The sequence below is a fragment of the Pan troglodytes genome, chromosome 8 (genome assembly GCF_028858775.2).
Source record: "Pan troglodytes isolate AG18354 chromosome 8, NHGRI_mPanTro3-v2.0_pri, whole genome shotgun sequence".
Lineage (NCBI taxonomy): Eukaryota > Metazoa > Chordata > Mammalia > Primates > Hominidae > Pan > Pan troglodytes.
In genome coordinates this window covers 15,971,347-15,998,536 of record NC_072406.2, presented here as the reverse complement: position 1 = coordinate 15,998,536, position 27,190 = coordinate 15,971,347, and the positions used below count along the sequence as shown (strand labels likewise).

General features: G+C 46.7%; 1 protein-coding gene across 2 annotated transcripts in view; it reads left to right on the top strand.

Annotated features, from left to right (window-relative positions):
- Window positions 1–1,752: 1,752 nt before the first annotated feature.
- Window positions 1,753–27,190, top strand: part of PITRM1 (pitrilysin metallopeptidase 1) — a 35,575-nt gene continuing 10,137 nt past the window's right edge. The window contains exons 1-18 of one of the 2 annotated variants that reach the window (XR_010159734.1): window positions 1,753–1,959; window positions 4,471–4,573; window positions 7,966–8,072; window positions 8,694–8,845; window positions 9,555–9,669; window positions 9,748–9,844; window positions 11,201–11,361; window positions 14,767–14,893; window positions 15,161–15,249; window positions 16,061–16,189; window positions 16,945–17,058; window positions 17,567–17,663; window positions 18,034–18,168; window positions 19,365–19,503; window positions 23,731–23,847; window positions 25,344–25,476; window positions 26,819–26,939; window positions 27,050–27,126. Coding sequence is in view for 1 of the 2 variants with exons in the window: in NM_001280465.1 (NP_001267394.1) it covers window positions 1,904–1,959; window positions 4,471–4,573; window positions 7,966–8,072; window positions 8,694–8,845; window positions 9,555–9,669; window positions 9,748–9,844; window positions 11,201–11,361; window positions 14,767–14,893; window positions 15,161–15,249; window positions 16,061–16,189; window positions 16,945–17,058; window positions 17,567–17,663; window positions 18,034–18,168; window positions 19,365–19,503; window positions 23,731–23,847; window positions 25,344–25,476; window positions 26,819–26,939; window positions 27,050–27,126 (2,069 nt within the window). In the remaining variant the exon portion in view is untranslated. 2 annotated transcript variants of the gene reach the window in all.

The following is a 27,190-nucleotide window of genomic DNA, read 5'->3' as shown; positions in this document are numbered from 1 at the left end:
CCGGGAGGCTGAGGTTGCACTGAGCCAAGATTGCGCCACTGCAATCCAGCCAGGGCGACAGAGTGAGACACCGTATTAAAAAAAAAAAAAAGTTGTGCCACGACCATGTTGGCCACATGTCATCTGGACCTCCTGGGGCTGTGTCATGGGCATGCCCTTAACCTTGGCAAAATTAACTTTCTAAATTGATTGAGACCTAGATCGGATATTTTGTGTGCGCACACCCAAATTCTCCCTAGAAGATGGGTGATGCCCAGAGCGTGTTTGTGTCTGTCGCTCCTATTATTGCCTGTGTTCTGGTTCCTTTGGGCTCTTCAATAAGGAGGTACGTGTTTACCTGCAGCCCAGAACTGGCTGCCCTATGGAGAGTTTGGGGTAGACACATTGGGACTTTTTCCCACAGTATTACCTTCCACATTGCTTCCAAAGTTTTAGCTTGTTCAAGCCGACTGCAGCCATCTACTTACCATTTATTATTTTTATTTTTTTTTTCAGAGCCCATTAGGAGACAGAGGGAGATTTGAGCCTGTTTGTATTCGTGATACAAGGGGAAGAAAAGAGGGCGAAGGTGAAGGGAGGAAGGAAGAGAGGCTCTGAGAAACCCAGAAGGTCAGACTTGGTGCGGACTTCCTCCAAGGGCTACCCCACCCTCTCCAAGCGTGGCTAATCCCAGGGCCCCTTCTGGCCCACAGTGCAGAGCCACCCACTCCTACGCGGGCCTCCTTCAGCCTCTCTGGGGGTTCCCAGAAGGGCCCTTGGGCACTTGGGCAATGTCAGGGGGCTCAGGTGCATCTTCCTAGACACGAAACGAAGAGGAAAGCGGAGGCAGCAGCGGGGGCCACAGGTTCCCATGCAGCAGCTCGGAGCTGTGCTGTGCTTCGCTGGCGGCCATCCGTGATACGTGTGACACCGTGGGGCCCTAGCCCTGGGACCTGCCATGCAGCCTTGAGATCTCATCCAAGAAGCACCCAGACCCCAAGGTTCAGGCCTGGCGGGGCAGCAGAACGCCTTTGGAGCTCAGCACAGCCCCACAAACAGGACCAACGCCCACACCAAGGCCAGAGAGGGCTACCAAGTTTCACCTGGCCCAGCTTCCGGCAGCCCCCAACCAGGCCACTACCCTCACCTGAACACCCCGGTCCATCACCAAGCCCCACCCACTTCTGCCAGCCCTGCCCCCACAAGGCCCCACCTCTCGCATGCAAGCCCCGCCCCCAAGGCGCAGCTCACCTGCAGCCCCGCCCCACCAGGCTCCACCCCATCGCCTGCAAGCCCCATCCCCAAGGCCCAGCTCACTTGCATCCCCGCCCACTAGGCTCCACCCTATCACCTGCAAGCCCCGCCCCCAAGGCCCAGCTCACTTGCAATCCCCTCTCCCACTGGTCTCCACTCCTCACCTGCAAAGAACCACCCCTCGCTAAGCCCCTCCCCTCACTTGCACAGCCCCGCCCAACACAGCACGCCCTCCCAGGAGCCCCTCTTTTCACCAGCGCAGCCCCGCCCTTCACCAGGCCCCACACCATCTGCATAGACACTCCTCTCGCCACGCCCCACTTCTCGCCTGCCCACTTCCCCCTCCTATCATCTGTCCACATCCTGCTGCTGGCCGAACCCCGCCCCTTTCGGCAAGCCAGCCCCGCCCCTTTCTACCAGTGACCACGCCCCTCGCCTTGCCCGCCTCCTTTGGCACGTCGGCCCCGCCCCTCCCGCCCATCTCCGTCCGCACCGCCCTCCCGCCCGTCCCAGAGCAGTGGAGGCCTACCCTTTTCACCTGCAGCCTATCGCAGAGGACGTCGCTGTTCGCGTTGACCAATAGGAGTGGTAGCCGTCACGGCAAGCCCCGCCCCGCGCCCTGCGTCGGGTTAAGAGGGGTTCCTCGCCAGCCAGGTGCTCGTCATACGCCATGTGGCGCTGCGGCGGGCGGCAGGGCCTGTGTGTGCTGAGGCGACTGAGCGGCGGGTGAGACGCTGCGACGGGGGGCGCTCGGCGCGCTGGTACCCGGGAGGGGAGGGTCCAGGGCAGGCCGGAGGCGTAGGGGTCCTCGTCCCTGCGCCCGGGGCTGGCAGCTCCCCCAGCTGTGGGCGTCCCGCACCCCGAGCCCTTCCTGGAGCTCCCGCATCCGAGGCTCCGAGGCCGGAGGACCTCGGAGCTCCTTCCCACTCCCAGGGGCGATGCCCCGGGCTGGGGGCCGGGCCTGCCCGCTGCGCTCCCGGCGGGGCCCTCCATTAGCGTGGGCTTTAACGGGGGTAGTAAATGGGGTCGGCAGTTGCGGTTCTCGCTGACAGCTTTGCTCCTAGTTCATTTTTGTTGGGAGGCCGAGTCCTTAAGAGAACCGAGGCGCCCACAGCCCACACTTAAAGTCTCGCTGTGTTCAGAGAACTGAAGCCTCCCGGAATTGAACTGTTTTTTTTAATGACTCAATTTATGGGAAAAAAAAATGACGAAGCGGTTTAGTGTTCATGGTAATCCATGAGCCCGTGTTTAATATAAGGTAACAGTTCAGCGCTGCCGGCCCAGGCCGGGAGGCACGGGGCGTCCGTGGCGTGAGTTTGGCCTGGCCTTACCGCTCAGGAGTTTCCTATCATGTCCTTGATAAGTAGCTTCTTAAAACGCTTCTGTCCCATAATTCTGAAATTTGCTAAATCAGTGAGCAAATGTTGGTTATAGCATATCTTCATAATATTGCCAGTGACTGAATAGGTTTTTTTTTCCTGTACATATTATCTTTAAAATAAATATTTCGGTGGGATACATTAATGTAGAAAATCCCATAAGACATATAATACAATTGGAGAGAATAATAATTACGTGTTTTTTAAGAGTAGGGATCTTGCTCTGTTTCCCAGGCTGGTTTGATCCCCCTCCTCAGCCTCTCGCATTGCTGGGGTTACAGGTGTGAGCCATCTCATTCAGGTGAGAATAATTATTAGAAATAAGTAGGTTGGGCGCGGTGGCTCACACCTGTAATCCCAGCATGTTGGGAGGCCAAGGCGGGCAGACCACTTGAGGTCAGGAGTTCAGGACCAGCCTGGCCGACATGGTGAAACTGTCTCTACTAAAAATACAAAAATTAGCTGGGCGTAGTAGTGAGCACTTGTAGTCCCAGCCACTCAGGAGGCTGAGACAGAATTGCTTGAACCCGGGAGGTGGAGGTTGCAGTGAGTCGAGATTGCACCACTGCACTCCAGCCTGGGCAACAGAGTGAGATCTCTCTCAAAAAAGAAAATTAGTGTCCCTGTGGCCAAGTTGAAGATTCCCCTGACTGCTCGTAACCCTCTCCCTCCCTCTTAGATTATCACCGTCATGACATACAGAAATGTCCTTGCTTTTTTTTTTTTTTTAATATTTTACCATTTTTATGCGTTCTGACAATATCTTGTTACCTATTTGAATAATACCTGTTTAGGATAATACTGTATCATGTGTATCTTTTGTTTCACGTTATGTGACCCATATCTTTGTTACATGCCTCTGTAGGCCCTTTTATTGGTAAGGTTTTTTGTTTTTTTTTTGTTTTTTATTTTTTTATTATTGAACGATTAGTCCGCACCTTATCCATTCTCTGTCGATACGCCTCCGGGTCAGTTGAGTTTGGGACTGTCAGGGTTCGTGCTGACATTTTTGTCTGTGAGTGCTGGGGCAGCAGCGTAAGGTGTGGACGATATAGACCAAGAGGTGAATGGATTTCCAATCTTCAGCTTTTTTTTCTTTTTTTTCCGACAGTCTTGCTCTGTCACCCAGGCTGGAGTGCAGTGGCGTGATCTCGGCCCACTGCAACCTCCACTTCCTGGGTTCAAGCGATTCTCTTGCCTCAGCCTCCCAAGTATCTGGGACTACAGGCGCCTGCCACCAGGTCAGGCTAATTTTTGGCCAGGCTGGTCTCGAACTCCTGACCTCAGGTGATCCGCCCACCCAGGCCTCCCAAAGTGCTGGGATTACAGACGTAAGCCACCACTCCCGGCTTCTTCAGCCTTTCTAAAGAATGCCAAGTGCTTTTCCAAAGTTATTCCACTTTGTACTCCCTGTAGCAGTGTATGAGAGTTCCCTGTAATATTAGGCTTTTTAAGTTTTCACCAATTCAGTAGGCATGTAATGGGATTTAACTGTAGTGTGAATTTCTTGCTATACTGTGAAGGCTTTTGAGGATTCTGTGAGGGAAAGAAGCCCTTTTGTTTAAGAGTTGTTTCTTAAACAAGGGGAATTTAAACTGTAATTGTATTATAGTTATTTGTGAACATGTATAAAGAAAAGATTTCCAACATTGAAGCTTTAGTTAAGATAAAGATCATTAAAATGGAAAGGACCTTACCAGAAATCAGTTTTCTGGAATGTGCAAGACTTTGGAAGATGCAGTATTTAATTTTTCTTTAATAATCTTTATTACATGAGAGTATTTTCACTATGTGGCTGAATAATGTTAGCCAGATAATTTTCCTGCAACTCATCTAACTTAGATGACTTTTAATCTAGACATGCACACCACAGAGCGTGGCGATGGAACAGTAACCGGGCTTGTGAGAGGGCTCTGCAGTATAAACTAGGAGACAAGATCCATGGATTCACCGTAAACCAGGTATGGGTCGTCCTTGGCACCTCCTTTTAAATCCACATACGTTGCAGGTGTGGCTTCTGGCCTATGTACGGAGCCCTTCAGGGCGGAGACTAGCGTTTTTGTCCTTGTGTCCCAAGGCCCTGGCCCAGCTCCTGTTGTGTGGCGGCTACTCGGCTGAACAGAGCTTGTGAGTGAAATGACCCCCAGTCCCTTCCTGGAATCCCGCAAAGCCTGATTCTTGTGAGATTTTAGAGAGTAACTCTTCCAGCTGGGTCTCTGTAATCAGACACACTAGCGTTTCTGCAGCCAAACCTGATGTTTCACTGAGTATGAGCATGAAGACTCACTGCCCTGATCTGTTCAGTCAGGTTTTGCCATCAGATAGCTTGCTCTAAACTTCTGCAGAACCTTTCAGTTTTCTGAGCCATTCGGGTTTCAGAATGATAAAGAAGAAATTGTGGACCTGTACTTACTTGGGTCTATATTAAAATAGGTTCATTTGTTTTTTGTTTTGTTATTTTGCCTAAACCTTTTGCATTGTTTCTATTTAGCATGGTAACTGAAAATGACACGCTTCATGTATTTGGCCAGCTGTTGGCTTTGTGCTGTGCTTGATGTTACAGCAAACGTGAAAGACAAACAGCTTACTGTCTAGAAAGACTGCTGCGGCTGTGACCGGAGGCACATGGTGGACGCCACGAGGAGGGCCAAGGACAAGGGCAGGAGGAGGAGTGGGAGCTGCTGCTGCTGGGGGCAGAGGGAAGAGCTCCTGGAGAGGGTGCTGTGAGAACGTGGCTGCCTTCGGGCAGGGCTCCAGCAAGGGAGCCAGGGCAGTGACTAGGGTGCGCCAGACAAGGTCCAGGCATGGGAGTCATGAAGACAGACTTGGAGCGTTTGTGAAATCCTGCGAAGGCCAGGCAAAGACAGGTGTATAGTGCAGGTTACTGTTAATAAGGGCCTCACCCACAGTGGTAGATTCTCCTCCTTTATTTCTCAAATTTTATAGAAACGTATTTTTGAGACTGGGACTCACCCTGTCGCCCAGGCTGGAGTGTGGTGGCATAATCTTGGCTCACTGCAGCCTGGAACTCCTGGGCTCAAGCGATCCTCTCGCCAAGTAGCTGGGACAAGGTGCCACCACGCCTGGCTAATTTTGTGTGTGTGTGTGTGTGTGTGTGTGTGTGTGTGTGTGTATGTAGATGGAAACTTTGTTGCCTAGACTGGTCTCAAACTCCTGGGTTCAAGCAATCCTCTTGTCTCGTGTATTAGTCTAGTCTCACACTGCTATGAAGAAATACCCAAGACTGGGTAATTTATAAAGTATGAGCTAAAAAGTGAAGAGGTTTAATTGACTCACAGTTCTGCATGGCTGGGGAGGCCTCAGGAAACACAATCATGGTGGAAGGCATCTCTTCACAGGGCGGCAGGGGAGCGAATGGGGATCAAGTGAAGGGGGAAGCCCCTTATAAAACTGTCAGATCTCATGAGAATGTGCTCACTGTCATGAGAATAACATGGAGGAAACCGCCCTCTTGATTCAATTACCTCCCACCAGGTCCCTCCCACAACATGTGGGGATTATGGAAACTACAATTCAAGATGAGATTTGGGTGGGGACACAGCCAAACCATATCACTTTGGCCTTCCAAAGTGCTGGGATTATAGGTGTGAGCCACTGTGTCCAGCCATAGAAACTTAAGTCATGATTCTTGTTTGAGAAATAGCTACCATGAAAGCTATTATTATTAAAGCTATATATTATTAGAAAGCAGGCATCTCACTGTATCTGCTGATTTTAAAAGCATTGATCGTCTGTTACAAAGTACAGTAAGCTTGGAAACAGAAGTAAGTTAGCAGCGGTAGATGATGCAGGTCGTAGTGGTCCGCTTTGTGCATGACTGTTGCGTGGCAGGCTCCCTAGATTGGGCTGAGGAGACCCGAGGTCTGACCTCGGCCAGCGACTTGCTGTGTGCGCTTGGCCAGGTGACTCATGGCACCTGGAAGGAGGGGGTGGTGAGTGGTGTGGTGATCACAGGGACGTGGTGTGTGATTGAGGGAGAGGGCCGGCTGGCATGACTGGAAGAGAAGACAGTTTCTTTCATACCGAGGAGTATGGTCACTTACCAGGAGGCTTACCTAAAGTAGGAGATGACCTTCCACGCCGCCCCAGGAGTGGGGAGTCTTTCGTCTTTCTTTTGGGCATTTCTATCCTCCCGGCCCCTCCAGCTGTTCTGGAAGCCACAGCTTTTTGCTTCTAGCTACCACTGAGAACCCATCCTAAACTAAGAGAAGCAAAGGCCGATCCTAGAGCCTCTCCCCGCTGTCGCAGGCTAGCCCACTCTAGCATTTCCCCTCCCTGCAGGCCTGTTCTGCGCACTACAGGAGATGATATGCACAGAAACAGACACACAGCCAACGTTGGAAGGGGTGCTGTGTTACTGAGGCACAGCACACAAAAGCAGGACAGGAGGCACTCAGCAGACATTGGAAGGGGCGCTGTGTTACTGAGGCACAGCACACAAAAGCAGGAGGCACTCAGCAGACATTGGAAGGGGCGCTGTGTTACTGAGACACAGCACACAAAAGCAGGAGGCACTCAGCAGACATTGGAAGGGGCGCTGTGTTACTGAGGCACAGCACACAAAAGCAGGACAGGAGGCACTCAGCAGACATTGGAAGGGGCACTGTATTACTGAGACACAGCACACAAAAGCAGGACAGGAGGCACTCAGCAGACATTGGAAGGGGCGCTGTGTTAAGTGCAGCACACAAAAGCAGGAGACACTCAGCAGATTGTGGAAAGGGCGCTGTGTTACTTAGGTGCAGCACGGTACCATGGGAAGGGCAGACACCAGGGTGAATCCTGGCTCTGTGATTTAGGCAGCTTATTTCATCACCCTGAGCCTCGGTTTTTTCTTCTGTAAATGAGGATGAGAATACCTCCCTCACAGGATTATATGTGACATGATTAGAAAATGCCTAGCCAAAAAAAGAATAAAAAATTAAAAAAATAAAAAAATCTAAAATACCTAGCCAGTAGTAAGCGCGTGCGCGCTCGCTCGCGCTCTCTCGCGCGCTCTCTCTGGCTCTCGCGCGCGCGCGCGCTCTCTCTCTCTCTCTCTCTCTCTCTCTCTCTCTCTCTCTCTCTCTCTCCCTCTCCCCCTCTCCCTCTCCCCCCCCCCCCCCCCCCCCCACACACACACATTCTCATCTGCTTTTTTAGGTCTGTGTTTCCTCCTTTGTAGGATAAGGGACCTGGACAACATGGATCTCCTCTCCAGCTCTGAAATACTGCCTTCCCGGCATCATCTAATTTCAGGCAGAAAAGCCAGTTTTCTCAGTGTGTCGAACATAACCATTTCAAAGGCCATTTTGTCTAAGTTTAACTGGTCGTGTTTTTCTTGTTAACTCAGGTGACATCTGTTCCTGAGCTGTTCCTGACTGCAGTGAAGCTCAGCCATGATGACACAGGAGCCAGGTATTTACACCTGGCCAGAGAAGACACGAATAATCTGTTCAGGTGTGTGGTGCATTGTAAGAACATGGTCTTGAATGTTTTTATTTAAATCAGGAATGTCCATTCTTTTGGCTTCCCTGTGCCACAGTGGAAGAAGAACAACTGTCTTAGGCCACTCATAAAATACACTAACACTAAGGACAGCTGATGAGCTAAAAATAATAAAGGACCTCAATGTTTTAAGAAAGTGTATGAATTTGTGTTGGGCTGCATTTCAAGCCATCCTGATCATGCGGGCTGCAGGCTGCGGGTTGGACAAGCTTGATTTAAAACATGGCTATACATTACGTGGTTTAAAATATCATCTCTCTAGTATTTTTATTGACAGAGCATCTTGAAAAATAAGGAAAAGCTTACACGGACTTATAATCTCAACAAAATACAATTTTACAGTCTGAATCGATGATTTACATTATAGTTGGAAAACCCTGTGCTGGAGGATTGTGGTGTCAGAATGATGATTTCTAGTAGCCTGAGGTGATGGCGCATCTGGGAACTGTGTCCGCAGCACTAAGCTGAACCTTTTGCGTTCTGGTCATTCTCCTTCCCTAGCGTGCCATTCCTCCCCCTTCCCTAATGTGCAGTTCCTCCCGCTTCCCTAGCATGCCGTTCCTTCTTCCCTAGCGTGCAGTTCCGTACCACTCCCATGGACAGTACTGGTGTTCCTCACATTCTTGAGCATACCGTCCTTTGTGGGTCTCAGAAATATCCGTGCAGAGACCCTTTCTTCAAAATGTTGAACCGGTCCCTCTCCACGTTCATGAACGCCTTCACAGGTAAGACCAGCATCCTGAACAGAAACTGCTTTTGGGTTTGCCAGGCACACCCGCTGGAATTCAGTTAGTTTCTGAGAAGGAATGAGGGGAGTGGGCAATTCATGTTCTAGAATAATTTTTACCTCTCTCTAGTTGAAGGACATTAGAAATTTAATCCTTCAGGAAAGCCACATGGTAGCGAGATTGTAAAAACTAGCGTTTTAAGAAAACGTATGTGAACTTTTCCCAGAAAAGTTCAAAACAATTTTCTCTTGGAGATATCGCTACAATGCCAGGCCTCCAGAGTTACCACTAATGTTGATGTTTGACTTTTAGTAAGACTGACGATAGTGGATAGGGTGACGATGAACAGTGCATTCTGTGGGGGAGTGACATTGAAGAGCGGGTTAAATCCATGCTGTTACAGAATGAGGTCATCTTTGTAGATGTATGAAAGTCTCTGGAGAAACTTGAGAGAGTTTAGATGTTCGCTGAAGAAAGCCCTGGTGCCCGTCGAGTGCAGATCCTGAGATGGGATGGGAAAGCTGGCACTTGGTGTTATGAGCTGGGACAGCTGCTGAGGCCAGGGACCAGAGCATGGGGCCACTGCCCCATCCCAAGAATAGCTACAGCTTACTGTCCTAGGACAAAGGGGAAATGAGTCTTGAGAGTCAATAATTTTAGTAGAAATCTGTTATATTTTACAATTTCACTTTTCATTTGTACCCAGCTAGTGATTATACTCTGTATCCATTTTCCACACAAAATCCCAAGGACTTTCAGAATCTCCTCTCGGTGTATTTGGATGCCACCTTTTTCCCATGTTTACGCGAGCTGGATTTCTGGTATGTCATGAATGATTAACTAGTTGATACAGACTTTAGTATTTGAGTCACTATCAGCTTATAATGATTTGTCCTCAGGCAGGAAGGATGGCGGCTAGAACATGAGAATCCGAGCGACCCCCAGACGCCCTTGGTCTTTAAAGGAGTCGTCTTTAATGAGATGAAGGGAGCGTTTGTAAGTTTTCTTCCTTTTTTATGTTGTGTTCAGCTTACCTTTCCCATGTACAATATCATGATATAGACACATCTGGAAGATTTTATTTAATATTCTCATTATAGGTGATATGTTCTTGAATTAGCTGGGGTCAGTGCTGTGAGCAGAAGTCGGGGTAGCAGGGCCAGGCTGCTGTTCTTCCCAGCAGGTCTCAGACCATGTCTGGGGACCCCGGTGTATGATCTGCAGCAAGTCTGTGAGATAAAAGCTATTTTCATACCACTACCAAGACATTGTCTTTTTACTCATTCTTGCCCAAGTACACGGTGTACTTTCTAGAGGCTGCATGGCAAGGTGTGTGACACACAGCGAGCTGGACACAGAGCAAATGGGGGAGTCCAGCTTCACCTCTGAGCCAGACGCTACAGAGATTTGCAAAAAAGGCAACACAGCACCACTCTAAGTAATCAGTTTTTTACTTTGTTATGAGAAGTATTTTTCAAAAATATTTATATCAACATGTAATGATGGCTTACCTTAATGAATAAGTATTTTTTAAATGTCTCAGCTTTAATTTAGAATATAGAAAAATTATATAAACACACACAGGCACCTACACAGGCAAAAACGCCCACATAATCAAAAGCTGTTTGGGTCCTCATTAAAACGCATTTATGCCTAGTGTTCCATTATTGGAACCCTAAGCTTGTGGGAGTTATTTATGTCCTACAGCTCAAGGTCATCGCCAAGGTCAGATTTTTTACAAAAAAATTGCAACCTCAGGCATAAATGGGTTACTTTTTCAGAGTGTAAAGGATTCTTGAGACCATTTTGGATTAAGAGCTGCTGTCCTGGACCCGTGTCTTCATGTCCCCTTGTGACTTGGACAACCTGCCTGTCCTGGTGTCCCTGAGGCTCATGGGTGGCCTGCTCTCGATTCCCGTAGCTCCTCTCGGCTGGTGAACTATTTCTTACGTTTTCATTCTCAATTTGGTGGTCTTTTCTTCCAAGGAGTCTTCTTGAACTCAAGTTGGGGTGACAGCTTCTCCCCACTTCCCTCACGGCTGGTGGGCAGACCTACTGATCCGTCCCGATTTACAGCCCTCAGCTATGCGTTTGTTGCACCACACATCCAAAAGACCATTGTTCTTCTCAATCCTTGGGTCCTGTGTGTGGGTGATGAATGATTGAATACCGTGTTAAACAACGCCTGCGTGGGTGTTTTTTTTTTTTTTTTAAACCATTAGAACAGCTTTATTTGCAAAGTATTACAGGTGTATGCACCAGAATGTGATCAGTTGGCTATATTGTAAGTAATGTAACGTGTGTGTATTATTTTACGTGTATACTTATGATTTATTTATTTTACGTTTCAAGACAGACAATGAGAGGATATTCTCCCAGCACCTTCAGAACAGACTTCTTCCCGACCACACGTACTCAGTGGTCTCCGGGGGCGACCCACTGTGCATCCCAGAGCTTACATGGGAGCAGCTTAAGCAGTTTCATGCCACTCACTATCACCCAAGCAATGCTAGGTAATATTTTGTTGGAAAAGTTTGATGGTGGATTGTGAAAAGTTGACTTGTTTGTGTTCTTAACACTTTATGGCATTGGCTTCTCTCACATTTAGCAATGCTTAAGAAACATCTAAGTCTACGTGAGATTCTTGGCCTAAGTTTGCCTAGCTTACTTGGACGTTGATTTTGGACATTTACAATAATAACCTTCAGGAGGCTCAGCATGGTGGTTACAAACACAGCGTTTAGAGTCCCCCACAGGAGGGTCCTGGCCCCGCAGCCTCTTGCCTCACATCTAGCAGCCTCTTGCCTCACATCTAGCTTGGTTGCGTGGAAAGTGGGGGTGCATGGATGGTGCCCACCTTGACACGGGGTGTGAAGCTTCAAGCCCTCTCCTTGGCACGGAGAAGAGCTCTTCCAATAGTGGATGCAGTTACTGAACCTTAATTACATCCTCACTTTCTGATACATTGCTTGTTCTTATGTCACTAATACAAGGTCATTATAATAATAATATAGTCATATATCTTATATAAAACACTAATTGTTTTTACATATAAATGCTAATGTAAAAACATATTTGCAAGATTATTTTATGTAAAAATAATTATGAAAACTTGAAGCATACAGAAAAATAGACTAGAATAATGAGCCCCTAAACACTTATCATGTAATAGATATCCTTTCCCTTGCCGAAGTTTTTGGAAGTAAATTATAGACGTCATGATCATTTGCACGTAAATGTTTGAATTTGTGACCCTAAAACATGAAGATTTTTTCTTACATGAGCTAATGCCATTTTCAGTTTTAATAGAATAAAACATACTTTCTTAAAACTGCCTATTTCTTATTCCATATTCAGATTTTCTAGTTGGCCCCAAAGTGTTTGTTGCACGGGGTCCCACAGATCACACCTGGTCGGCCCGGGTTTCTCCTGGGCACCCTCTAGGGGACGGCAGAGGAGTGTGCAGGCCCGGTTTCTTTCCGGCGCACTCACTTTCCAGGTGGCCTGGCTGTTCCCGCGTGGTGTTGGGTGCCATGTTCCTGTGTTTCCTGAGCACTGGAACTTAGATCCAAAGACTTAGTTTGAGTCAGGCTGTGCCTTTGTAAGCAGAGTCCCTCATGGGGAGCTCTCCATAGACGGCCACATCCTACCGTCATGTGAGGTCTGCTCGCCTCCACTGGGGGTCTCACACCAGCGGGGTCCATGCTGAGAGTCAGCCACTGCCTTGGGAAGATCTGCTTTTTCCCTTCAGCCACAGGCCATCTGGCGGGCTTGAGTTTCTGGTGTCCTGTGATAATGAGTTCCTCATCAGCCTATTAATGGTTTTCATATTCATTGAGGATTATTGCCTGAATCAATTACTTTATTAGAGTTTGCGAAGTTTTCTAATTCTGTAATTTCTTCTTCTTTTGTTTGCTGGACTTCTTCAAAGAAGAGCTCCACATCAGCTGGGCTGTCGGGTTATCTTGAAATATGGTTCTGTGGAAAAGGCAGGGCCGGCTGCTCTCCCTGGGAAGTCCAGTTTGAGGAGGAGGGGTGGTGCAGGAACTACTTCTAATGGTGACAGAAGAGGCTGTCTTGTTTTGTTCTGTTTTGTTTTTAAGACAGGGTCTGGTTCTGTCCCCCAGGCTGGAGTACAGTGGCATGATCTTGTCTTACTGCAGCCTCAGCCTCCTGGGCCACCTCAGCCTCCTGAGTAGCTGGGACTACAGGCGCACGCCACCATGCCCAGCTAGCGCTTATATTTTTTTGTAGAGACAGAGTCTCGCCATGTTGCCCAGGCTGGTCTCGAACTTCTGAGTTCAGTCTGCCCACCTTGACCTCCCAAAGTGCTGGGATTACAGGTGTGAGCCACTGCGCCCAACATGGAGAAGAGAGTTCTTCTTTTTTTTTTTTCCCCCAGTCTTTTGTTTTTTAGTACCACTCTGACCTCACAGAAATATTTCTGTATATGTATATATTTGAGATTATGTGATCAGATGGAATTTATTCATTTTTATGCCCACATTTGCCCCAGCTGTGGGCCCGTTTTGGTCTAACTTCTTTGGTTTCTATGCCCCCACCCCCACCTCCCTAACGCACGCACAGCCAGGCCCTCCCTGCTGCAGAGGTTCAACTGTCTGTTTCCCCAGGGAGCTCTGATTTCTATGGCTAATGGGGAAGGGCCTTTGGAGAGCAGCATCTGGACACTAGGGGTGGTGATTGCTCCTGGATTCTCTCAACCCCGAGTGTGTAAAATTTGTTTCTAAATTCTAGAGTGAGAAATTTCTGAAGGTTCTGTAAGATACCAGTTTCCCAAACCTTAACCATAGCTCAGGCTATATAGTAAAGAAAAAGATAAATTCTGTCATTGTAGCCTTTTTCCTCTGGTTGAATAAATGTGTTATCTTTATAAACGTGTATAACCTTGAATTTGTTGCCAAAAATTGAGTTTTGTGAAATTGTCAGTTGGATTACTATATTACTGTACCTAGGGTTATAAAGTATTTTAACAAATAACCTCATTTGGTTTTTGTCACATCTCTAGATGAAGTTTAAAATGAAAGATCGATTTTTGGCTAGGTGTGGTGGCTCATGCCTGCAAATCCAAGCACTTAGGTAGGCAAAGATGGGAGGATTGCTTGAGGCCAGGAGTTTGAGACCAGCATGGGTAACATAGTGAGAACCCACCTCTAAAACTTAAAAATTAGCCGGCCAGGTGCGGTGGCTCACGCCTGTAATTCCAGCACTTTGGAAGGCTGAGAGGGGTGGATCACCTGAGGTCAGGAGTTCGAGACCAGCCTAACCAACATGGTGAAACCCTATCTCTACTAAAAATACAAAAATTAGCTGGGCATGGTGGTGGGCACCTGTAATCCCAGCAACTTGGGACGCTGAGGCAGGAGAATCTTTTAAACCCGGGAGGCGGAGGTTGCAGTGAGCTGAGATTGTGCCATTGCACTCCAGCCTGGGGGGACGGGGCGAGACTCCGTCTCAAAAAAAAACCCACCAAAACCAAGTGTGGTGGTGTAGTCCTGGTAGTCCCGGCTACTGAGGAGGCTGAGGCTGGAGGATTGCTTGAGGCTGCAGTGAGCTGTGATGGTGCCACTGCACTCCAGCAGATGCCCGAAGCCAGGAATAGCACCATGCCCTGTGAATGAACGTTGAATTTATAAATTAGGCACAGTGAGAGGTTAACAACAATAACTAATAATAAAATAGAACAATTATAACAATACACTGTAACAAGTTACATGAATTTTGGTCTCTCGAAGTACCGTGATATTTTTGGACCTTGGTTGAGTAAGGGTGACTGAAACCGAAAGGCGAGACCTTGGGTAAGGGGCACTCCTGTGCACTGTGTTTCAGTGAAACAGACAGCACTTGATCTCAGATCTTTTAAACTAAAACAGACTAATTGTATTCCCTCAAAATTTTAGGTTCTTCACGTACGGTAATTTTCCATTAGAACAGCATCTGAAACAAATTCACGAGGAAGCACTGAGCAAATTCCAGAAAATTGAACCAAGCACCGTGGTGCCAGCTCAGACACCCTGGGACAAGCCTGTGAGTGCCCCACCGTGTTTGTGTCCTTCCTGGTAAATATGTTGACATGAGGACTTGGACTGGGTGTTCACGATGGGATTTCAGATGCTGTCATGTTTGGTACAGAGTATGGGAGAGCTTTTCAAGCTAAAAGAATGGTAATTTGTTTGAAAGGAAAGTTAACTTAGTGGAAAGCATGTTTCGCTCCATTTTATGTATCCAGATAACCTAGAGTAGTTGACAACCGTCAGACACTGTGCCTACTCACAACGTCACGTCATTTTACAGAGGGAATTCCAGATAACATGTGGCCCGGATTCATTTGCTACAGATCCCTCTAAACAAACAACCGTCAGTGTTAGCTTCCTCTTACCGGAGTAAGTATATGCTGTCAAAGCTCATACAAGACAAAAACATGAGGAAAATGTTCCTATTAGAAGGTTCAGAAGTGAGTTCTACAATTGAATGTTAATTAATATACGGTTAGGATTCAGGGGTTAAGTGGACTTTAGGAATAGAGAACAAAATGTCGAAGTTTTTAATAACATCCAAAATGGTTTTTGAGGAAAATCGTTTTTGATAGCCCTCTGGAAGAAAAGTAATTTACTTATTGTATTTCAAAGCTTTATCCCTACAGAGAAAAGACTGCCTCAGACCAGCAGTTGCTCACATTTTGAGGTCACAGGTCCCTTCGAGTGTGAGAATGGTACTATGAACATGCACCTTGGCAAAATATACCACATACAAAACTTTGTAATTCCGGTGGTTTCACGAGACTAGGTCGGAACCGTGCCAGGGGGTGTTCAGGAAGGGAAGGCTTGGGCTCTGGGCCCTCCCGTGCTCAGCCTGCAGCTCCGTGGCTGGCACCTCTCCTGGCTTGTTCCTTGTCTCCTTAATGGTGCTGCCACTGTGCCTGTGATTTAAATCACGTGTGAAAAGTGCTTGGCAGGCTGTCCCATGGTGAGCATTTCCTGTGCAGTGAAGTTAATTTTATGGTTTGTGCCCCGCTTCAAAAATCCCGATATTTAAGGAAAATTCTCTTTTGCTCATAAAATTGTTAAATGTTGAAATGCAAGAATTTCTAGAAAGATGTGTAGTGGTTTTAAGTAAAATGTGCATAAGGGCCAATAATTTTCCCTTTACTCTTTTCTTACCTCCCCTTTCCTTTTTTTTTTTTTTTCAATGCAGCATCACCGACACATTTGAAGCCTTCACATTAAGTCTTCTGTCTTCACTCTTGACTTCTGGGCCCAATTCTCCCTTTTACAAAGCCTTGATTGAATCTGGCCTTGGCACAGACTTTTCTCCTGATGTTGGGTGAGTTTATGATTAGATTAGATCAGTAGTTCTCATTGGTTGGGGGCAGTTTTGCTCGTCCACCTCCACACCCTGTCCCGGCCCCAACACTTGACAATGTCTGGAACATTTTTGAATTTTTGATTGCTATAATCGGAAGATGGCAGACCAGGAAGTTGCTGAGTGTCTCATGGTACACAGGATGGCCGCCCCCATCAGGGAACTCTAGATGAGATCCTGGATCCAATGCCAGCCATTTGTGTCCCCCCAAGGGGGCATTTGTCCAAAAGAAAAACACCCAGCACAAAGACAGCTTTTCCAGGGCCTCAGAATGTCATGCTGTTGTCTCTTACAGGTCAGGTCATTAAGTATTAGAATTTTTTTTTTAGATGGAGTCTCTGTCGCCCAGGCTGGAGTGCAGTGATGCGATCTCGGCTCACTGCAAGCTCCGCCTCCCGGGTTCACACCATTCTCCTGCCTCAGCCTCCAGAGTAGCTGGGACTACAGGAATTTTTAAAATTTTGTAAATCTCAGCAGTTCTGTTTTGATATTTATCCTGCCATAACTCAAAAGTTTAAATTTTATTTTTAAAAAATGATGTAAAAATGACATGGATGTACACAGAACCAGTTACTTGAGAACACTGCTTTTATGAGCTTTTCAGTTGGGGGGCTGGAGTTTAAGGCGCTTCGTTCTGATCTTTAAATCAAGCATATTACGAGGGCATGATGAACGTGCCCGGATTCCAGTGCATCATTTCTGGTTTTGTCTTCTAGATATAATGGCTACACGAGGGAGGCCTACTTCAGTGTCGGCCTCCAAGGGATTGCGGAGAAAGATATTGAGACCGTCAGAAGCCTCGTAGACAGAACGATTGATGAAGTAGTTGAGTGAGTGTAGCTTGTTTATAACAATCTGCTTTCGCTCCTCATTCCTGCGTGCTTTTTGGGAGGAGCTGAGCCTGATCCATTGCTTCGGCCTTCCTTCTCTGTCATATAACATGCTTTTGTTCATATTTAGTTGTTTAAATATTATCTCTGCTACCTTCTGTTACTAAAACTCTTCAACATCTTAGGTTTTTGTTTTGTTTTGAGACAGGGTCTCGCTTTGTCACCCAGCCTGCTGTGCAGTGGCGTGATCTCAGCTCACTGCATTTTCCTCCCCTACCAGGCTCAGGTGATCCTTCCACCTCAGCCTCCCAAGTAGCTGGACCTAGGGTGCACACCACCATGCCCAGCTAATTTTTGTGTAGTAGAGATGAGCTTTCTCTATGTTGCCCAAGCTGGTCTTAAACTCCTGGCCTCAAGCAGTCCTCCTGCCTTGGCCTCCCAAAGTGCTGGGATTACAAGCATGAGCCATTGTGTCTGGCCCATCTTTGTTCTTCATTGTATTCTTTAGGAAAGGATTTGAAGATGATCGAATTGAGGCTTTACTTCATAAAATTGAAATACAGATGAAACATCAGTCTACCAGCTTTGGGCTGATGCTGACATCAGTAAGTGATTTCTCAACAACTTTGTTTTTGTTTTATAATAGACATTTTGTCTTGTTACTAGCTTAACTGGCTTTTTGATATTTTTATGTGAAATAGATTACTTTAAATGGGTAAGGGTTTATAACTAGTAATCTGTTGGTTATTTCCTAAACATTATTTCAGCCTGTGCTTTTTATTTTATTAGAACAAAACCGGGCTAAAGTAAGTTTTTTTGTTTCTCCATCCAAAGAATTACATGACTTTTGTTATAAACAATCATCTGTGGTATATTTAAATATAGAAACTAGGATCTTAATATCAAGTCTGGGCTGTTTGTGGAGGTTGTACTGTGGTACCAGCTGCATTGTGGATGTGGAAATCTTCCTTCCAGTACATAGCTTCTTGCTGGAACCACGATGGGGACCCTGTGGAGCTCTTGAAGTTGGGAAATCAGTTAGCTAAATTCAGACAGTGCCTGCAGGAAAATCCAAAATTTTTGCAAGAAAAAGTAAAACAGTATTTTAAGGTAAGAAAGTTGGATAATTCATTTCTCTAATTTTGAAGTTGAATTTTATACTAATGAAAGGAATATTAGGAACATAATCTATACATATAAGTAATTTCTGTTAATGGGTGACTTAATTCTAATTAAAAATTTAAATGCTTACATTAACGTAATTATTTTCCAGATTGTAATGCAAGTTGAGTTTTTTTAGATGAATGTATATGTGCATTTTTAGTATGTGAATATATGTATGTTTGTGTGTATGAACAAAACATCTGCATATATTGTTCTTTTATTAGTAGAAGAATATAAAATATGTGAACAGTCACCCAAATGTAATGAATCTTCTGGTTTTCATGAGTGAATTCTTCTGATGCTTGCAGGTTTGTTTTCTCAGATTTTTAGGCAGTTGTGCTTGGTTGCCTGTTCTTTGCTTTGTACTCATTACTGTGGTAGAACTTTTAAAAAGGGTTCCCGTGGTGGGAGAGACTGTTGTCTGCTGTGAAGGGAAACTCTCCAGTAGGTTCCATTGTTTTAGACATGAGATATGATTTAATAATTTGACCTGCAGTTTCTCTCAGCTGTTGTAAGTTATTTTCCATGAACTGATGTCTTCTAGTTATCTCACCTGTTTGTAGTATTTTATATGGGAGCATTTTGTGCATGTGTAGTTTTTTAATTGTTGAAACAAGGAAAGGACATGAAATCACCTAATGTTCATTTTTATATTACGTCAACATGTATTTTGTTCTAATAATTTATGAAGTATTGAATGGGAAATGTAGTTCTAGCCTTTTAGAGGTTAATAGTAGAATGAACGCTAGACAAAAAATAGAATTCTATATTATCTTCAATTAGACTAAAATCCAAGATCTGTAGTACTTGAAAGTGCAAACCTTCTTACAACTAAGATGTAATGAAAATGTTTAGTATTGATATGTTTAAGACCTAATGACCATAATAATAATAGTAGAATAACAGCATATGTGAATTCTGTGCTTACTACATAGGCAGGTATGTATGGTGGTAAGCATTTTATAAGGCTTGGGTACTTGCATCAGCAAAGCAACTCTTGAGGTGCGTTCTATTATTACTATTTTTAAAGTGGGAAAGCGGAACCACAGGACCAAGAACACACCAGCAGAAGCTTGTTGAGTGTTAGGATGTAGTAAGATCTTGTTTTCACTTGGCTTTTGTTGTTGCTGTGGTTGCTGCAGAATAACCAGCATAAGCTGACTTTATCGATGAGGCCAGATGACAAGTATCACGAGAAGCAGGCACAGGTGGAAGCCACGAAGCTCCAGCAGAAGGTCGAGGCTCTGTCCCCAGGAGACAGGCAGCAGATCTACGAGAAAGGTCAGAGGCTTCCTTCTGAGCTGGCGAGTCCCTAACCTGCACTCGGGCCTAGTGGACTTGTTAGTGAGTTAGTAGTTGGAGGCAGGTATTATTTCAACCAACAGGTGTCCGCTGGGCGCCAACAGAGCTCACGTTCGATGCATTGAGTTCAGATATTCTCAGAAAATCGCCCGTGTAGCTCAGTAGGAAACTCAGAAGTCATTGAAAAGAAGTAGCTTGAAAAGATGTATTTATTTTACAGATTTTGTAAATACTTTTATCAGGTGCCGTAATATGCCAGTACCATTGTACTGTTGCAGTGCGTGTTGCCTGGCCTGTGAGCAGAGTGGACAGTGAGAGCTGTGTGTTGGGAAGAGGCCTGTCTCAGGCATACAGGGTTTGTGCCAGCCGCAGAGCGGCACCAGGATTCTGTGGGACAGGCGTGGGGCACACAGGGATGGTGGAGCGGTGGGCATGGAGGGAGGACAGCGTGAGTGGGGGAGACAGGTGTGCCCTGTGGCTCTGGGGAGGGCCTGTATGGAAGACGGGGAGCACACAGGTGCTTAATGTATTAAGGCAGGAGAACTGCCGGGTCAGTGAGCAGTGTAGCTGCAGCCTCATTCAGGATAGTTTTGCAGAAAAATAGAGAAATTGGATGGAGAAAACTGCTGAGAGGCAATTAGACACCTAAGCATGACATGACGACCTAGGCCAGGATGGTGGGAGTGAAAAGAAAAGTGAGACGGGGATTGGCAGCCGCTGGGGGAGCAGCCGGGTGGAATGAAGGAAGGGACGAGGCCACGGGAGAGAAGGGGACCCAAATGGATTCTCAAAGGTATTTTGGCCTCTGGGAAAAAACATTTGCAAAAATGTCTGATAAAGGCCTGTATTCAGAATATACGAAAAACGAACAATTCAGTAATGAGAACACACAACCCCATTAACACATGGGTAAAAGATTTTGACAGATATCATCTAAGAGTTCCTAATGGCAAATAGGCACATAAATCATTACATGGGAAATAATCTCATTACTTTCTTAGGGAAATGTATCATAATTATTAGAAAAATGCAGATTAAAACTACAGTGATATACAATTATACACCTACTAGAATGACTAACATTTTAAAAATTACTGCCAGCACCAAATGTCATCAATCCTGAGAGGCAGGGGGAATGCTCACATGCTGCCAAAGGAGCCAAAATGGTGTGGCCACCTAGGAAACAGGGTCACAGTTCTCACAGTGCCAGCCAACATGCACGGACCAGGAAGGCCCCGCTCCTAACGTCCCTTCAAGAGAAATGAAAACAGGTGTCCGCACAAAGCTTGAAACAACCCAGATTTCCATCAACATATACATCGTTACAAAGAAATGCCACTAGCTGTGAAGGAGCGCAACAATGATGCACGCTTGGTATTGGTGCATCTCGAAGCTTCCCACAAAGGGAAAGAAGCCGGGTGCAAGATGACATCCCGAGGCCATTCATGGGAAGCCTAGATGTGGCAAAGCTGCAGGGACAGAGAGCAGATGAGAAGCTGCTGGAGGCCCAGTCGGGGTGTGGTTGACTGCAGTGGGGATGGGAGAGTTTTGGGGTGCTAGAAAGGCCCAGTACTATGATGTGGTGGCTTCATAACTTGCCACAGTTTTCAGAACTCAGTTGAGTCTTTAAAATTGTAAACATTATTGCTTGTAAGTTATGTATTAACTCTTTTAAAAATAGATGCAACACATACACACATGCACTTACTTTTCCTGTTAAAAAAAAAAAAGCTAATTGGGCTGGGATTCTGTGAGAAATTGTCAGGTTTGTCAGGAGGGTAAGAGTGGACGTTAGATGGAAAGTAAGCAACTCCATTTTGATCATGCTAAGTTTGAAGTTACATCATGTAAAAAAAAAATTAATGTCAGTTTGTAACCTGCTCTTACTCTTGCTATCTGAATTCTTGTTTAGAGACAACTGTTTTTTTTTTGTTTTTTTTTTTGAGACGGAGTCTCGCCCTGTCACCCAGGCTGGAGTGCAGTGGCACAATCTCGGCTCACTGCAAGCTCCCCCTCCCGGATTCGCGTCATTTTCTCGCCTCAGCTTCCCGAGTAGCTGAGAGTACAGGCGCCCACCACCACGCCCAGCTAATTTTTTGTATTTTTAGTGGAGACTAGAGACAACTGTTTTAAGCTCTATTTTTTTAACCTTACTCTTTTTTTCCCCCTTATTAAGCTCTGTTTTGTGACAAGCTCCAATCTTCCCGCTTTTAATTGAAATTATTCATGAGTACACAAGATGATTCCATGAGTAGGCAACAGGTTGTACGTTTCCTAAATTACTTCATATTCGTGGCCTGGCCTCAGAGCTGTGCTTTAAGAAAACCCCGTATACTGTAGTCCAAACCAGTAGGTTAATGAGCAGTGCTCACACTACAGATTTCTCCTTTACACACACACTGTGTAGCTCTTTGAAAGGAGGGCACAGTGCTAGTGCATTGAATGGTTATTTCAGGTCAGTAAGTCTTCAAGTGTGCACGGCAGTGTTAGGGTTCTGTGAATTAAAAGCCAATCTGTAGAGAACAACAATGCAGAAAAGGGGAATGGGAAACTGTGTAGTAAAAGCTTGAATCTTCCGATTTCTGGTCTTGTGTGTGTCTTAAGCACTGTGAAGAGGTAAAGCCTCCACCATCAGGGAGTGTGTGATGTGCTGAAAGAAAACAGAGAAGAGAAAGTGCCAGAGGCTTTTTCTACCAACTGTGAGTGAGTGCATTCAGAGAAGGAGCCCTGGATGTCAGGGTAGCTGTGGCGTGCTCTAGCGCAGGTGGGCCCAGGGACCATGGGGGAAACCGGGTCAGGGAAGAGGCAGGAGGGAGCTTTGTGGCAAAGCCACAGATTAGAAAATCTCTGCGTGGCGTGAGGTCGGGAAAGTCAGGATGTTAGGTAGGCGGCGAGCAGGCAGGGGAAGCCTGCAGAGCCCAGGTCTGAGCTCTGTGCCATTGGGAGCCTGGGCTCCACATGCTGCTGGGAGCAGGGGTGGTTATTGATGGCAGTTGCGGCTCCAGAGGTGGACAGAAGGGCTGGAGCCCACAGTGGGGCACCTGTGGAGGGATGACACTGCCTGAGATGCTCACTGCACCCCAAGATCCCGTGTCTAAGTGCGCGGCACGCTCTCGGGGAACTTCAGAAGGTGGAAATGGAACATGGGGGAGGTCAGCCCAGCAGACACCAGGAGTGCTGTCTGCGGGGACTGAGTTAAAGTGGGAACTGGGCACAGCCCTCCCCGGGAGTCGTGGAATCAGGCATTTGTATACTTGCTTGGCTCGCTGTAGCACTGTGAAGCCGCTTCACTGATGGCCATCAGGGCGGGGAGCACGCCTGGGTCTTCTGGATTCTCCACATAGGCTGTGGCTCAGTGGAGGAGTCTACTGTGAAGGTGCTGCCTCCCTCATTGATGCATGGACTGTCAGGCCCAGGAAGTGTCTTTCTAAGCACCACTGTAATTTGTGTGATTTATGCGCTTGTGTAAGTCTTTTGCTGAAATTAGTGAAAATGAAACAATAGAAAACAAGTATAGGGCCAGGTGCAGTGACTCATGCCTGGAATCCCAGCACTTTGGGAGGCCAAGGTGGGAGGATCACTTGAGGTCAGGAGTTTGAGACAGCCTGGGCAACATGGCAAAACCTCGTCTCTACAAAAAAAAAATAAAAATAAACAGAAACAGAAATCAGCCAGGTATGGTGGTCTGCACCCCTAGTCCCGGTCACGTAGGAGGCTAAGGCAGAAGGATCACTTGAGCCCAGGAGGCAGAGGCTGCAGTGAGCTGAGATGGTGCCACTGTACTCCAGCCTGGGTGACAGAGCCAGACCCTGTCTCAAAACAAAAAGAAGATAAGTATAAAGATCACTAAATTTCAGTCCAACAAGAAATGGTTTGAAAACTCTAAAAACAAGTTGAATCTATTTAATGTAAACTTTGGAGGGGTGCAGGAGAAGCTGCTTGAGCAAACCACCACTCCCCAGCAGAATTGCTCAATAATTGAAAATGAGAATTAGGAAAAGGGCTACCCACTAAGCAGGTTATTAGTGCGTCTAAATCTGGTCAGCCTGGGAATAGGAGATACTTTGCAAACCACAGTGCTCCTGTACTCCCCACACTTGGCGTGGACGGCTAATTCTGGATGTTAAGATAATAACATAGGAGATAAGTTGCATCAAACCTTTTAATTAGGGCCCTGAATATTCCTTTTTCTTGTTTCTTTTTTAGGTTTAGAATTACGGACTCAACAAAGCAAACCTCAAGATGCCTCCTGTCTGCCAGCGTTGAAAGTTTCCGATATTGAACCCACCATACCTGTCACAGAGTTGGACGTGGTCCTGACAGGTCACTGTGAATGCTACGCTTTTCCTGGGTCTCGGGTTCCTTGGGGAATTAAATCTCACTCCTCACAGAAGCAGTAGAGTCACGTCTTGGAGGTTTTCCCTGAAACATTTGAGCAGCCCTGTGCGTTCATAGTCTCGCTCTACACGTGTCTTCTGCCTTGTTCTTAACTCTCGGTGGTGATAGCCTCGTTCACTCAGTAAGAGCCTGTGTGTGTGTGTGTTCCTGAGAGGGGTTTGATAGGGCGCTCTGATTTCCTGCTTCTAGAATCAAATGAGGATTTGGGTTACGCTGTGACTGTGTGAAGTGCAGTTTTAAAAATAGAGGCATCCTCAGAGCCCTTTTTCCCAACTGTTTACCCTGCCATCAGCATAGAGGAAGCAGAGGGACAAGAGCCCCTGGAAAGGTGAGTGCTGAGTTGAAAGGAAGTTGGAGACCAGGTTTATCCCCCTGCTGTGTCCTGGCATTTTGTTCCGTGACATGTTTCGTTCCGTGGCACGTTTCGTTCCGTGGCACCTTTCGTTCCGTGGTACTTTTTGTCCCGTGGTCTGTCACTGCTTTTGAATTCTCAGGGTACCCCCTTTCTCTCTGGCTCCTGGCTGGTAGCAGGAGAGGCACCTTTGGGGTAACCTCACCTATGACAGTGTTGATGCTGAGCTTACCAGCGGGTGTGGCTGGACGTGACTGAGCTGAGGGCAGCATGGCTCTCACTTGCACCTCGAGGACGGGGATGGGATTTCACCCTGGGCATCCCTGTGTCCTGTGAAGCGTCTCCAGCCCACCTTTTGTCTTCTGACAGCGCTTGTCGTGTTTGTATCTCGTTTATTTTCATGTGTGTGTGTGTGTGGGCGCATGTGAGTGGAAATCGAGGCTGACGTCCCTCTGATCTGTTAACCCTGGCAGTTTTTGTCCGTGAATCTCATTAAGTGTTTGCTAAGAGTGAGAATAAATCAGTCATCCTTCCGCACCTTGGTCCCTCCGCTGGTATAAGGCGCTCTGCTAGGTAGGGACATGCGAAGCTGAATGCCCAGCCCTCCCCTTGAGGTCAGGACGGGTGGGTGGGGGACACCAGGAGCCTTGTTTGGGGCCCTGGGGCAGCCTTCTGTTGTGGGGCCAGAGGGTGGCAGGAGGGCCTGTTGGGGAAGATGAGCAGCGCTGAGGACGGGTGCGATGTGGGCCCAGGGGTCTCGGGGGCACCTGGTCGGAGTTCCCTCTGGTTGACGGGGAGAGGTTGGGTAACTGGAACTCGCAGTTATGAGACCAGAAGGTCGTGGTTCCGTCCTTCCTTTCCCATTCCTTGGAGAGCACGGGTTGCTTTGCTATTGAAGACAGTTCCAGTTTTTAGTCATGAAAATACAATAGGGAAATTTATATAAACTCTAGTATAAGTCTTAAACCTCCATTCTTGAAAAAACAATAAATAGCATTGTTTTTAAACATTATAAGTGGTTAAAATTTTACTGGCAACAATCAAAATTAAATCCCTTTTGTTTTTCTAGCTGGAGATATCCCTGTTCAGTACTGCGCCCAGCCCACCAATGGCATGGTGTATTTCCGGGCCTTCTCCAGCCTGAACACACTCCCCGAGGAGCTGAGGCCCTATGTGCCCCTCTTCTGCAGCGTCCTCACCAAGTATGAGTCGCAACACACCCTTGTGTGTCTTACTAACATCTGCTTTGTGTGCGTATCTGTATTGTTCTAATGCATCAGTAGGAATTACCTTCAGTGAATCACAACTTACAATGTTAGTGTGTAAGTATGGTGTACAATATATTGGTTTAGAATTTTTTATGAAAGTAACATTTTCTTACTATATTACATTGAAATAGTTATGAATCTACGGTATAATATAAGGAGATACTTTTAGATCTCTATCTCAGCCTATGAATCTATGAAGCTTTAGAAAGGATTGATGGTTTAATCCGAAAGTGTAAGTAATTGGATGTGCAGTGTGGCCCGGGGCTGCCTTAGGAACAGGTGTGCCTGCTGCCTGCGTGGCTCCTCCTCCAAGCCGACCCTGCAGTTGCCGGCGTCCTCCGTAGGTGGGGTATGCACAGATCTGGAAACACACACACGAGTGCACACATCAACACTTGACTTTTTGCCCAGCTCTGCCGTGGCCGAGGTTGCAGGGCAAGCAGTAGACAGGGCTGTGGGCTCCCGTTCCCATCCAGAATTAATAGGGCGACAGGGAACCCTGCAGCCAGCTTCAGGGACCACTGCCCAACCTGACATGCAGCTGGGGTCTTCCCTTTGTGGAGATGAAGTTGTCTGCGTGCTGCAGAAAGCTATGTGGCTGTGACACCTTCTGCACCCTGGCTGAGGGTCCACTCATATGGAAAAATGTCTTCAGGGTTTTGAAAGTTCCCTGCCTTTCTTTTTAAATAGAGCTGCCACTGTTCATCCTTTTGTAGCAGTTTAGAAAACACCTCATGGTCATTCCCTTGACTCAATTATTGCTGGCATTAGCAGTGTCACTGTGAATGTTTCTTTCAAAAGCATGAGTGCTGAGAGGAAACTGCTTTTCTTAAAAACTTAAAAAACCTTTAGTCTTCGGACTCCCCCGCCCAGGCTACCAGACATTTGAGCAAAACAAAGGAAGTATGTATCACGGTGATCTGGGTGAAGAGAGTAGGGAGTACTCATAAAACATTTATTGAAAAGCTTACAACTGGAAATGCCTATTTTAGAATGGTGTTTTAAGTGCAGACACTGGCTGCCCAAGTGTCTTGTGCCTCTGGACACTGACTTCCTAGGCGAGAGAAACTGGGGTCTCCCTGGGGAAGGGGGCACATGAACTCTCGAGGGCGAAGGCCAGAGTGCACCTGCTTGATGACTTTCGAAGTGTAGAGAGGTTGGCAAAGCCGCAGTTACTGAATTAATGAAAGCAACTTGTAACTCAAGATGCACGATTTTAAAAATGATTCAGTAAAGACTGCCTTGTAATCGGGGTGATGCTTCTCTGCTGTGTCAGGCTGGGCTGCGGCCTTCTTGACTACCGGGAGCAGGCTCAGCAGATAGAATTGAAGACCGGAGGGATGAGTGCTTCTCCCCACGTGCTCCCTGACGACTCGCACATGGACACCTACGAGCAGGTAGCCTGGTACCATCAGACGACTGCTGCGGTGGGAAGCTTTTCTCCAGTGTCTGTCACTGTTCGATTCGGCCCTAATTCCTTTCTTCTTCTGTGTTTTCTTTGGTTCAGGGTGTGCTTTTCTCCTCTCTCTGCCTGGATCGAAACCTGCCAGACATGATGCAGCTATGGAGTGAAATATTTAACAAGTAACTTTATTTGCAAGAGTTGTCCATTCTTGGGGTGTACTAGAGATCTTTGAAGTACTTTAAA